Below are 13,817 nucleotides of genomic sequence, written 5' to 3'. Positions count from 1 at the left end.
ATTCAAATTTGGAATGAAAACATTATTTTCCACAGATTTATACTTGTGCTGTCTTATCTTAGATTAACTATCAACATTTTTTTTTGTCTCATAACTTTGAGGAAACAAAAAAATGAGATGGAATTGCCAGCCAGAGGGAAGGAAGCCAGCAACTGCACATCCCCAGCATTCTTTCACTATTACAACTCTAATTATCCTCTAATCTCCTTCCATTCCTCCAAAACTAGGAGATGGCAAACGTCATTAGTGATATTTTAAAACCTGAAATGGTAAAACATCTTTTTTTCCCCATGACACTGGCTAGACTCTTCCCTTAATGATATAATGTTTCTATTTTTAAAAGAATAGCATCTCCATTAATATACATTATCTCCTGGTGGTATAGGCTATTGCCATTTTTTGCAAACTTCTGATATGAGAATAGATACTTCAGGTGGAAAAGCATGACTGTGAAGAGAAAATAATGTTCAAGGGGGCAGGAAAACAAATGGAAAAATCCCAAAATATTTTCTATTTTAGTCAGTAAGCCACATTAATTTTGGTCATTATCTACAATTAATGCAAAAAAATCTACACTGAAGTGCAAATATTTTGGAACAGCCAAAATGTCTGGCATATATTGAGTATGTCAAAATATGGACAACAAAAATAACTGAGACATATAGGAACAAGAAAATAAACTAAGCCTTACCCTGATACAGTATAAACTATTAATTTTCAATTTACTCAGAGGTCTTGAAAAAAGAAAAGTAAACAAAAGGGATTTTATCTTTATAATTCAAGTATTTGACCAGATATTTCTAACTTGGGGATTCTTTTACTTAAGTTTGCCTGGGTCATGGGAAGCTTTTTCAATCTGGACCAGGGAGTTATTTTTTTAAAAACTCAAGGATGATTTCTCAATTATGTGTATTATTATTGTTTCTGTCCAACCCCCCTCTTCCTTCCACAGTAACACCACTAATTCAGATGGATTTGTGTTACTTGTCCTAAATGCTAACAGTAAAAGTAAAAATCAACTGCTGCTGCGGCTGCTGCTAAGTCGCTTCAGTCGTGTCCGACTCTGTGCGACCCCATAGACGGCAGCCCACAAGGCTCCCCCGTCCCTGGGATTCTCCAGGCAAGAACACTGGAGTGGGTTACCATTTCCTTCTCCAATGCATGAAAGTGAAAAGTGAAAGTGAAGTCGCTCAGTCCTGTCCGACTCTTAGCGACCCCATGGACTGCAACCTACCAGGCTCCTCCATCCATGGGATTTTCCAGGCAAGAGTACTGGAGTGGGTTGCCACTGCCTTCTCCAAAAAATCAACTGAGTACTCACCAAATGTTAGATACATATAAGCATATCAAACTACTCCTATAATAACTATATTGTTTCAGTCTGTGGAGAAAAAAGCTTGAAATCTCAATCATCTCTACTTAAAGATATGTCCAGAATTCTTAGGTTCAGTCTTCATTCAGTCAAAATAAGGATTATTGCTTAGCCGCTCAGTAGTGTCTGACTCTCTTGAGACCCCATGGACTGTTGCCCACCAGGCTTCCCTGTCCATGGGATTTCCCAGGGAAGAGTACTGGAGTGGGTTGCCATTTCCTTCTCTAGGGGATCTTCCCAACCCAGGGATCGAACCTGTCTCCTGTTTGGCAGGTAGATTCTTTACCATTGAGCCACCAGGGAAGCCCATACGCTGTAAATCCCTTTCAAATACAGAACCAGACACACACTGCAAGTACAAAGTGCCTAACCCAACTTCCCTGTGCACCAAGCGTTTCTCAATATACCCTTTTCCCATCCCCGCCAGCTGAGCTTTTGACATGCCACAAAGACACAATTCTAAGAAATTCATTGTTGTCTACCGCACCCTCACCTTCACCTCTTGGGAACCCAAACCATTCTGGTGGGACGTGGCCCTGCCAGTCTTCTGCTAATTACCTCAGCCCCGCACACAGGCACTCCAGTTCTCTGTCCTGTTAATTTTTCTCCCTAAGAATTAAAATCTTGAGTTTATATTTAAAAATGCATTTCTTCCAGATTCTAAAAAATATTGTGACTTTCCTAGTTTTAGACTGGGGAATGGTTTTCTTTTTAAATCTATTTCTACGTCTTCAGAGCATTTTAAAAGAAAGCAGGTTTGGATACATCAAAGACTACTGATAATAAGCCACTTAAATTGGAGGCCCCCAGGCCATTTTCATTATTTGAAAAAATAAAGGCAGAGTACACACATGTGCGGGGATTTTTTTTTTCCCTCAAGACATTCTTCCCACTGGTTATGCAAGTAAAATAAGTATTTTAAAGAATTCCCATAATTTCCCATTCATAGTTAAAAGTTTAAATCCAAAAATGATGAGATAAGACCAGTAAGGGAGTAGAAACAAACTATCTTTGGGGCTTATGTGTATGATTAGGGCAGTATTTCAGAGCAAATATTTCAAGCAGTGAATGGCAACTGGCAAAGGAAGAATGACAAAGAAAAAATAAAGCAATGAAAAAAGTAAAGAAAGAGGATAAATTACACTAAGCCAAAGAAACCTATGAATCTGAAATGAGAATGACTTCAATATGAGATATCAAAGACATGGTAACAGATTTATATTAAAATCCCTTCCACTATTCAGTATCTTTATTTTTCCTTTGTCTTTTACCAAGTCACTAAAACTTTATCACTCAAAGTTGCCTGTCTTTGGGTTTAAATACTATAAAATACATAAAGCTCCCAAGTTTCAAATAAAATATTTCAATTTTTATATTACACATTCTGCACAAGTCTAGGAACAGCTCAAAAATGCTAACTACTTTGACATGTTCCTTTAATCTTTTGACATTTTCTTTATAAATACTGTGAGAATTACATATGTGTTTGGACTGATGACTTACCAACTTTGTATTTATAGATGTTATAGATGAGTGTAAGGATTAACATTTTATAGCAGAACAAGAACCAAATTCATGAGAGTGAACCTGGAATTTCAGCCTTTCCTACAATGGTGTCTACTATTTACTAAGGGCTTTCTAAGTACCCTTAGAAAGAGTACCGTCCTGATGCTTCATATGGATTCTCTTCTCAGTTAACTCTTGGAAAAAATTAGCATCTTCCTTTTAAAACATAACAAAACTCAGGTTTAGAAAGATTTGATAATTTGCCCCAAAACATATGGCCCATAAGAAATCAAGTACAATAACCCTGTATGCGAGATAGCAAAAGAGATACAGAAGTATAGAACAGTCTTTTGGACTCTGTGGGAGAGGGAGAGGGTGGGATGATTTGGGGGAATGTCATGGAAACATGTATAATATCATATAAGAAACGAATCGCCAGTCCAGGTTCGATACAGGATCCTTGCGGCTGGTGCACTGGGATGACCTGGAGGGATGGTACAGGGAGGGAGGTGGGAGGGGGGTTCAGGATGGGGAACACGTGTACGCCCGTGGCGGATTCATGATGATGTGTGGCAGAACCAATATAATATTGTAAAGTAATTAGCCTCCAATTATAATAAATTTAAATTTTAAAAAATCAATGTTTGAATCTAAAACGAGCTTTTGAGAAATTAACAGAGTAAGAATACAATACAATCTTATCTGTAAAAATGATACATTAACCCATCAGTAACACCGGTTCTCAAACTGGAATATACATGAGAGTTATGGGTACAGGCTAAATACAGATGCCTGGCCCCCACCACAGACTTAAAATCTCCAAGGATGAGGATTGGGTACCTCCATTTTCTAAAAACCTCCACAGGTGTTTCCAATGCAGACTCCTGTCTAAGAATCACTGGAACCAAAAGCAGGAACAAACTAGGGGTTGAATCACTTATTTGGGGACATTCGAAAATAGGGGACATCTGAAAATAGGGTGGGGGAGAGGGGCTAGTTATCATAATAACTTGGAAGTGAAAACGCCATTTGGTACTCAGGATCAGGACTGCTACGAGCCCTGCAATGCCTGATCAATCCCACAAAATGAAGAACTGACCCAACCAAAATGCCACTGGAACCACTGTTGGAAAACAATGGACTATATGTGTTCTGAATTTTTTCTAGAAACAGAAAACAGATACTGAATTAAATTACAGTCCATAAGAGGCCATATCAAAAACCAGATTCCTTTTCCAGTAAGTTTAACACTTACACTATTAAGAATCTTAGGTATAAAGAACATGTAATATATTAAAAACTTACATTTAAATGTTTCCGCTTCTAAAACCTGGCAGCTGGCTTGATGTTCAAACTGATCATCTTCACAGAGAAAGTTATGGCAAAAAGAACAACTGAAAATTCTGCCTCCTATTGGATTAAAGAACAAAACCCACAAATGTAAATATAATAAAAGTTTAATTTAAAAAATTCTCATCTATAAAACTGCTCAGAAAAGATGGCAAATTATCTCAGATGTATACCAACATAGCATAGCAATTTTTGTTCTGGTAAAAGCTACAAAGAAAACTAACCAACTGAACCAAAAGAGTGAACTCCCACTATATCCTAGCTCCCAACATAACGCACAATGCTAAGAGATACTTCCTCTCCAGTACGTACTCCCCTCCCTACTTGCCTCGGTAGACAATCCTAGCACTGCCTCTTAATGTTGGTATGTATAAATCCTTTTTCCAACTAAAGTTTACCTGGTCCCCAACCTTTACTGGCACCAGGGACAGGTTTGGGGACGTGGGGGAATGGTTTCAGGATGATTCAAGCACATTCCATTTATTGTGTGCTTTATTTCCAATCTCAAGCTCCTGATCTGACAGGAGGTACCAGTCTGTGGCTTGGAGGTTGAACTAAACTGATAATGGAAACAGTGCCAATACTTAGGACTGAGAGTATCCTGTAAAAAGAAAAATCAAACTAGAGCATCTAGAATGTTTCAAGGTCATCCTTCACTTCCAGCAAAGCTCATCACTTGTACATAACCACTCACCATGGTCCCACACACCCCGTTCACATTCCACACACTCAGCATTGGTAAGCGGGCAGGCACAGGCGTGTGTGCTGAGACACTTCCTACCATGACAGACCCAAGCTTCGCAGAAGTCACATATTGCACCCTGCAACAAAAGAACACAAAAAATTAATCTGCCACCTGACTGGCTACAACCATTATTTAAGCAAAAGTTATCACCAAAATTATATGCATTCAGCCATTCATCAACGTTCAGTGATGAGTGGCTGCATTTAAAAATGGACTGCTTTCTCTAACCCAAAATTAAACAAGGTTCCCTGAAGATCCAACTTCTTCACCAATAGCTATTTACAATATACAAATCTGGGCTACAAATCCAAAGAAAAAGAAGCAAGAGGGAAACTATACACGTACTCTAACATTAATCATTAAAATAAGTCAAAGAGTGGACAATCATCAAACTGCTTTTAAATTAAATGAAGTCTAGAGCCCACAATTCAAACATTCCTGTCCTATAGCAATTCTATTAGCTAAACTGAACTGTTTCAAATATTAACATTTCTAACCTATGCTATGCTAAGTCACTTCAGTCCTGTCCGACTCTGTGCGACCCCATAGATGGCAGCCCACCAGGCTCCCCGGTCCCTGGGATTCTCCAGGCAAGAACACTGGAGTGGGTTGCCATTTTCTTCTCCAATGCATGAAAGTGAAAAGTGAAAGTGAAGTCGCTCAGTTGTTTCCGACTCTTAGGACCCCATGGATTGCAGCCTAACAGGCTTCTCCATCCATGGGATTTTCCAAGCAAGAGTACTGGAGTGGGGTGCCATTGCCTTCTCCGTTTCTGACTTAAGAAAGATCCTTATCTGTGTAATTTATAAAATAATCATATAACTTTTGTAGAATAACAGAGAGAAAATGTTAGATTGCTGCCAGCATCTTTTTTCTTTTAAAGCAACTTATGTTTTAAATCCCCAGTGGCTCAGTGGATAAAGAGTCTGCCTACCAATGCAGGAGACATAGGAGATGCAGGTTTGATCCCTGCATTGGGAAGATCCCCTGGAGTAGGAAACAGCAACCCACTCCAGTATTCTTGCCTGAAACATCCCAAGGACAGAGGAGCCTGGCAAACTACAGTCCATGAGGTCGCAAAGTGTCAGACATGACTGAGTGACTGAACACACACACACAGCACATTAAATCATTACTGTGTAAATCATTAATATATTTCTTTGTAGAAAAAAACTAAAGTAAAATAAGTTACTAAACGACAAGGTAATAAGACTCCAATCCTCTATCAAGGTGAGACTGTAAGACTATGCCTTTCAATGACACAATGACATCTACAGGACACTAAGAACTAGAAAGACTCTTCAGAAAATGGGACTAAATGGGGTTTTCTTTACAGGTGAGGAGGGACAGGGACATGATGCAAGTTCCAGAGCCACATTAGAGAGGAGCTGTGATTTAAATCCAGGTCTTCTGAACCTCAATGTTCAGTGTCGCATTCAATACAATTCAAGGCTCTGTAACAAAAGTGGTAAAGGGCAAATAGGAAGAATGTTTTGGACTTGTAAAAGTAGATTACCAGTGTGGATAACAAATCCTCGAATGTTAACTCAGAAGAAAGATGACACACTCACCTGGGTGATCCAGGGGAGTTTAAAGAGATAATTCACAAATAACAGGGAAGGGTATAAAAAGCCATCAAGGGATGATACACATATCCCCTAGACCTGAAGGGATACAGGCAAGGGGAAGAAGAAGGTTCTAGAACCACAAGAGAGAGCCGTATGGAGAGGACCACCTATTCAAATAAAGGAAACCAGGACAACATGGTAGGGAGAAAGCTCGAAGAATAAACACCCAGGTCATAATTTCCTCCCCTCGTCAGCCCCTCCATGGGCTGAAACCAAAAAAAAAAGCCATAAGAAAGTCACCAATCCAGTTCACACACACAGGTCAGGCTCCCATGACAAATCAGGGTGGAGAAGGGTGAAGGGAGAGGGAATCTTAACTGGCAAATAGAAAATGGCCAGAAAATCTCTGTTCTAGGACTCAGAGTTAACAATGCATGATTCTACTTAAATGTATTCTTTATATAAGAGATCATTCACACTCACACAATTCAGTGAATTAAAAAAGTAGTAATTTGATAAATCTAGACATACCAAGGAAGATTATAACAGCTTCTGAATAAAGGCAACACTGACAATCCTATACTTAAAGACGAATTTTCACAAGATGATTATAATTCTGGCTCTTACTTCTGCAAGACATGCACGCATGAAAAATGTAAAGGTCTACTTTATGATGAAAAATTATGTGTTCCTGGAAAATTATTACTTATGTTCTACTTTAAATATTATATTCCTCATGGACTGACATTTGGAACTGAGCATAAATTAATACAACAGAATAAGGTAAGAAGGGTCAAAAGGATAACATCTTTTAGTGAAAAAAGAGCAAAAGGCATCACAGGACACAACTGTGTTTATTATTTAAAACAATGAACTTCCTTTGAAAATTCTACATGTCATGAAGGATAACTACATGCAACGAAGTACATTATGTCTCTATGTAGTGAAGAGCAAAACTCTGTTAACTACGTACTCTTTTTTGAAATGTAAAGCTTTAAAAATACAATTAATCGTAGGTTGTTTTGGAACTTAGGTTGCTTATTCAACCAAAAGCTTGGGTCTTAATTTAGCAGAACTTTTAATATAGAAAGGGCTTCCTTGGGGGCTCACAGTAAAGAATCTGCCTGCAATGTGGGAATAATATATTGCTGAGGTCTAATTAAGACACATTAAAAAGGCCCCACTGACAAATGAATTGTTGTTTGGGTCCATATGAGATGAGTTTCCATTCCTTGTACATTTCCCAGTAAGCAAGAAGGAAGCTGTCTGTACATTTCCCAGTAAGAAAAGAAGGAAGTAGTCAAAAACAAGTGGAGAATGAGTGAAAATCCTACAAAAACATGCCAGATAATCCAGATAACTCCAGACTAACTGAACCAAGGGACAAAGCAATACCATTTGGGGAAAAATAACTGCATATTGGTAAGAATGCCTTCTCATCTCCTTGGACATCTACTGGTCTAAAAGATATGATAAGAAGCTTACCACCATGGCAAGGCCAGTACTGTAGACACCAGCATGCTTTATGACACAGTCTGAAGACTTCATCATGCACTTTGTTTTCCCTAGCAAAGAAATGAATTTTCACTATTAGTCTTACAAAGTGGTCCATGGAAATATTCACTAATTCCTCTTTTTATCTAGCCCAAGTTCCTATGGAAATAATTTGAAAATAGAGACTAGCACTGTTTACTGCTTACGTAACTGAAAAAAGAAAATGGATATAACTGAGATCTTAACAGAGTCAGATCTTTTCAGATTAGGAATTTACATACTACTTCATGTTTGTAGTAAAACCAGAAATTAAAGGTTATGCCTTCTTATCTAATCATCACTAGAACAGTTTAAAACCTTGTGAATTTTTTGAGTTTTCAGATGAATTGAGATTTCAGAGTAATACGCACATTTTATAATTCATAATAAAGGCAGTCTGACTTGAAGGGACTGCTTCTTTCCATAGAACATCTCAAACCAAATATAAAATAACTATTCCAATTACTTAGTTCATTGTTTATGTTTATCCATAGTTAAAAATTTATAAACATAGCTCCCAGGTAAGCATTCTTCCAAAAGAATTGTCAAATAGTGCCCAAGTGAGCACAAAAACTCAAGAACACAGTGATAAAGCAAAAAATCACAATACAGCCACAAGAGCTCTGATCTAGCAGTGAATTAGCAATCTGAAACACTATCAGGAAATTCATTTATCACATGCCATGAGCGGATTAATGGTGACATACTAGTCACACATCTCAGCCACCACAAAGTGGAACATGGAAGAAACAGAAGACTCTCGATTTTCCATTACCCGGATTACCCAGGAAACCAAGCTAGACAAGAGGAAATGGGAAGAAAGAGAAACTGGAAATGAGAGGCAGCAGCACCCCAACTGTTCCATGTCCAACACTAAGGGCAAGAACTGGTGAGCAGGAGATGCACCCACGCACAGCACTACAGACGCTGAAAACAGGCGAAGGGCCTCGCGAGACTGTGTCTCCGTCTTCTCCACAATCTATTATATTTCTGCATTCCACATCCATTTGTCTTTTGTGAATAAAGATATAAAAACCAGCAGATGATGGGTTTATCTAGGCTAGTGTTCTCTTTTCCATTAATTACAGACTTCAAGGACGTCTTTGGAAGCTGGAACACACTGGAAATATTCAGAGGTGTGGCCCTAAGCCTTCCTAACTTTCTGCGACGTTACCATGCATAAACACATTTAGATGAGCAAAGCTCAACCTCTGTTTCACCTGAAACTACCATCCCATAACCCAAGGGGAACCTGTGTTTAAACAAAAGTTTGGGGGTGCTTCTGGAGTGAATACAGTTAATCAGGCTTCCTTACTGGAGGTCTACAGAATCTTAAACATACACATATGTAACAGAATTCTCCCCGATGGCAGTGAGGGAAACACGCAGTACGTCTCAAATGTATGCACTGCTTGAAGAGTACCTATTAATATACCAAGTGCCCTGTGGAAGGCTATTTGGGAAACATCAACCTTGCTGTTCTGTGAACTACTATTTAGTTTTACTCTGAATAATCATTCACTCTGAATAAAAATCCATGAAGTACATGGCTTAGGATCTCTATTCCACTTACTTGGCAATACATGTGAGGAAACTCAAGAATCATACACTGAGAACCAAATAAGAAAACAAGTGATCACAAAAACCAGCACCAGGTAAACGTTCGATAAAATCACGTTCAGTGGTCTAACCAACATACTGCAGGCAGTTACCAGCAAGAATCAAGCTAGGAGAGTAAACAAAAGATACCGACGAGACTAAAACAGCGTGAAGAAAAGTTCAGGATCACCAAATCTTATGAGTCTGAAATTTAATCTTTTCATGTTTAAAACAACATACATGGTACCTAAACTGTATCTTAATTATTTTTCCAGCGTGACATCAAAGAGATAAAACCAAGACGCGATAGTTTTCTGGTAGGCCAAATAACATTTTATGTTATCTTATTAACAGTAAGCATAACATTACTGTAAATGATAAAGATGAACCCACAGGTTCAAACTAAATAAATACCAAATAAATTTTTAGTAAAAGAAAAGGCATGCATTTTTACCATATACTTACCACACTGTGCACAAATTGGTAACTTCTGTACAGAATTACAAAAGTAGCAAAATGCTCTATTCTTCTGCCGCCTTGTCATGTAAAAGAAAATTTTTAAATATAGTCAATATCAGGTAAAAGGTCCGTCTATGTTATTACATATAGATAGAAAAAAGATAGAAAAACAAATAAAATTTACCTCTGACACTTGTCACATTCCTGTAAGATATAAAAACATAACATCAATCTTTCTACCGAATGAAAATTGCGTAGTTACTTGTGTTATAAAGAATATCCTATTTTTCATGTTAAAATGTAAGGGACACTTGCTCAAAAGCCCATGTGTACCAGCATTTACACATACTTTAATAACAAAGGTATGCTATTGGGCATACCACACTAGAGAAAGAAGCGGCATTTTCACAAAAGAGGCTAAAAACAGTAGTGGTCTGTGTTTTGAATTTTTTTTTTTTTTTTAAGGAATCAGAAAAATAATACAGAATGGTACAAGAAACAGTAGAGAACACAAAATGTTGAAGCTCACAGAAAATCCAGAATTCTGAAAATGGTACTAAGAACTCCACAGTCTGGCCTCTAGCCACTTTTCAAACTTCGCTGGCCTCTTCTCTTTAGATTCAAACCACTATTTGCCGGTTGTTCTCAAAATATATCTTGGATTCTTTCTTTTCCCTGCCTTACTTATTCTAATATGTCTCCCTGAAAAGTCCCTCCTCACTCCTTTACTTGCTGCAAGCTCTGGTGCTGATCCCCTCCTCTATGAACCGAACCCCAGCCCCAAATTCATCTTTTACCAACTTTTACTCCTAATATACCTTAGTCCCAATTGTACCTTTTCTGCAGCACTTACCAAAGTCTAGCCCTCACTGCATATATTTATGGATGAGTCATGTCTTCCTTTGTCTTCCTTCTCTAGAAATGACCCTGGCACAGAGAAGGGAGTCCCCACTGTCCTAATTATACAATGTAACCTTGCTCCCGCTCACCCCCCAACCCAGTCATAAATGTCGGTTATCCCCGGGATGGACACCCACCCACGCCCAACCTATCAGAGCGCTTCCCCTCTCTCAGGACAATGTGTGATGTAACATGCAAGCTATAAACCCAGTGGTTATGAACTCAAACGAAAAACAACAACCTGAGAAAATGGAACTAAATAAAAGAAAGGGACAGAACTAGAAGTTGTTCCAGGTTCCAGCTGTTTCTGCATCCCAGCTACATCCTTGACCTTCCAACCACACAAGTTAGTCTATTATTCATTCAATCAACTCTATTTCTCCCTGAAGTTACTTAACTTGGATTTCTGTCATTTATAAACATTAGGTAATACAGAAAACAACTGAGCCCTCAGCTTGTGGAAACAGAGACTGTGTCATTCATCTATGTATCCTCCATAGTGCCTAAAATACCAGAGCAGGTACACAATAAACATTTGAGGAATTAAGTCATATTACGCATTTCATAAATGTTTGATGAAACAAAAGTACACATAAAAAGGAATGGGAAGAGAAAAAGCAGAGAGGCGTGCAAACCCGAGTTTGTGGACAACGCAGAGAAAACGTGGGCCAAGGAAGGGATGAGGTAATGATGACATGTAGGGAAAAGGCTCTAATTAATAGGACAAATTGAGGAAAGTGTACTAGGTTAGAGAGGCTGGAAAATGTCACACAGTTCCTACTATGTATTCTTGATCAATACAATAGTAGCCAAGACAATATGACAGGTTTTATAAACAACACAATCAAACAGAACTCAACTGCTATTAGGCGTTAATGAAAACAACAGACATGCCTTTAACACAGATTTACATAGTTTTTCAACTAAGAACCAAAAAACCCATTACCATTGACGCATTGCATGGATGTTTAGCTAAATCTATGGTGCTTCTTGATGCTCTTAGCTGTTTTTCCCGTTCCCGGCGGTTCTCTGCCTTCTTCCTTGCACCAGTCTTTTTTTTAGGCATTTTCCCTTCTTTCTACACAAGCAAGCAGAGAAGATATAATTGCCTTGTTGTGTTTGCTGTTTTAAAGAAACTAAGGAGCAGAAGAATGAAATGCTCTAATTCTCATTAAATTTTAAACTCAACTCTGCCATTTTGATGGTTAAGCACATTTTAAGCCTTTATGAAACATTAAGCATACATCATTCCAAATAAAATAGATGGCTTTAAAAAAAAACAAAGCACTTATTTGTATTATCAAACAGTTCTAAAAAATGTAAACATCAAAAGATTTATCCTAACAGCCAAAATGGGTTCCTTTCCCACAGAGAAGTTTCTTTGATGTTACACAATATCCTTTAAAAATTACTTTGTACCAAGTGAAAAAAACTATTAGGAATGTATTATTTACCCAGTTTATTTCACTTTTTAAGCTATATATTCAGATAACCTGATGCTGCCAAGACTTCAGGTCTAATTTCTCCCACATAATACCTAGATAAAACATCCAATAGTCATGTCAAATGACATCAACTAAAAGCCAAACTATCCTTTCTGAAAAAAGATTAAAGGCATCAGAATCAATTTGACTCCTTGAAAGCTGCCTTTCCTTACACTTTTACCTGCAGTGAGCATGTAATTTTAACTTCAAATTTAAGAGTATGTGCTTACCACACATCAAAATAAGGACTTTAAAACTGGCTTTTATCAGGTAGTTGAAAGAACCACCACACTTATAAAAAACAAGATTTTGACTAAATAACACATTTTTATTTGGCTTTTTATCCCATCTAAAGACCACAAGTTCCCTGAAAATTCCAGGTCTATCTTTTTTGACAAGCTTTGCCTCCCAGCCCTTTGGGCATAAATTAAGCACTTAATAACTGGAGAGATACACAAACAAGTCCACATGCTTGCTTTGAAATAGAAACTTAAAGTTCCTAGTATTCTTCAAACTACATATACTTTTTAAAAACAGTCTTTTCTAAGAGTGGTTCTCAAAAATTATCTGGAAATCTATAAAAGTACAAACTGAGCCTTCTAGGCTCTATCCAAGATCTACAAATCCGAAACTTGCAAGCATGGTTTCAAGTTTCACGGCGGACTGACAAACACCTCCATGAAGTCAAAAATATTCTTATTCAAAGAAAGCGGAGTCGTGTCCATGATAGAGGGAAAGAGTTCTAAGAAAGCACACCTCGACATTTTTATTTCTCATTACAGCACCGCAAAAATCACACACCAGCTTGTGCCTGGAACAGGACTAAAAGTCACTCAAAGTTTTTCTACTTTCTGGGTTTCAACTCTAACGCTGGAATGCCCAATCAATAAACCGTGTGGTGGTTAGTTAAGCCTTGAAAGTATGGACAAAGCAGGCCAAGAGGTTTAGTGGGTGGTGATGTGGAGTAACATCCAAGTCCACTAGGTCACCCTTCCAATATTTAAAGTGACAAGATACACAAAGTGAAAAAACGTGTACTGCCCTTGCCAAATAAGCTCCGGAAATAATCACAAGGTGTTCCTCGGGTGAAATTTTCTGCGTTCCCAGGGGTGAATCCGCTGGGAAAGCTGAGCCTCATTTTTACGCCTCCAGTTTGTTTTGTAAACTTAAAAAGTGAATTCTGTTCTCGGTTTTATATGGTATTAAGCCCTTCTCCAGGAAGGTTCCCCCTTCTTCAGGACGTGGCCCGTGTCGTGAAATGAAGAAACAGCCCCAGGGTTGGGGAGGGGGGCGGGGGGGGG

General features: G+C 38.2%; 1 protein-coding gene across 2 annotated transcripts in view; it reads right to left on the bottom strand.

Moving 5' to 3' along the window:
* The window catches only part of ZNF330 (zinc finger protein 330), a 19,377-nt gene that overhangs the window by 5,275 nt on the left and 285 nt on the right, over positions 1-13,817 (bottom strand). Inside the window, exons 2-7 of one of the 2 annotated variants that reach the window (XM_010830302.1) lie at positions 11,979-12,110; positions 10,317-10,336; positions 10,139-10,209; positions 8,027-8,106; positions 4,923-5,049; positions 4,184-4,288 (exon numbers count right to left, since the gene is read on the bottom strand). In XM_010830302.1, the coding sequence (XP_010828604.1) occupies positions 4,184-4,288; positions 4,923-5,049; positions 8,027-8,106; positions 10,139-10,209; positions 10,317-10,336; positions 11,979-12,098 (523 nt within the window). In that variant the 5' untranslated portion in view covers positions 12,099-12,110. Of the gene's footprint in view, positions 1-4,183; positions 4,289-4,922; positions 5,050-8,026; positions 8,107-10,138; positions 10,210-10,316; positions 10,337-11,978; positions 12,111-13,817 lie in introns of those variants that run through there. The other variant, XM_010830303.1, reaches the window with a different exon arrangement.

This window comes from Bison bison, unplaced genomic scaffold, assembly GCF_000754665.1.
Source record: "Bison bison bison isolate TAMUID 2011002044 unplaced genomic scaffold, Bison_UMD1.0 scf7180017864517, whole genome shotgun sequence".
Lineage (NCBI taxonomy): Eukaryota > Metazoa > Chordata > Mammalia > Artiodactyla > Bovidae > Bison > Bison bison.
The sequence above is the reverse complement of the archived record's forward strand: the minus strand, read 5'-3'. Positions and strand labels throughout refer to the sequence as shown.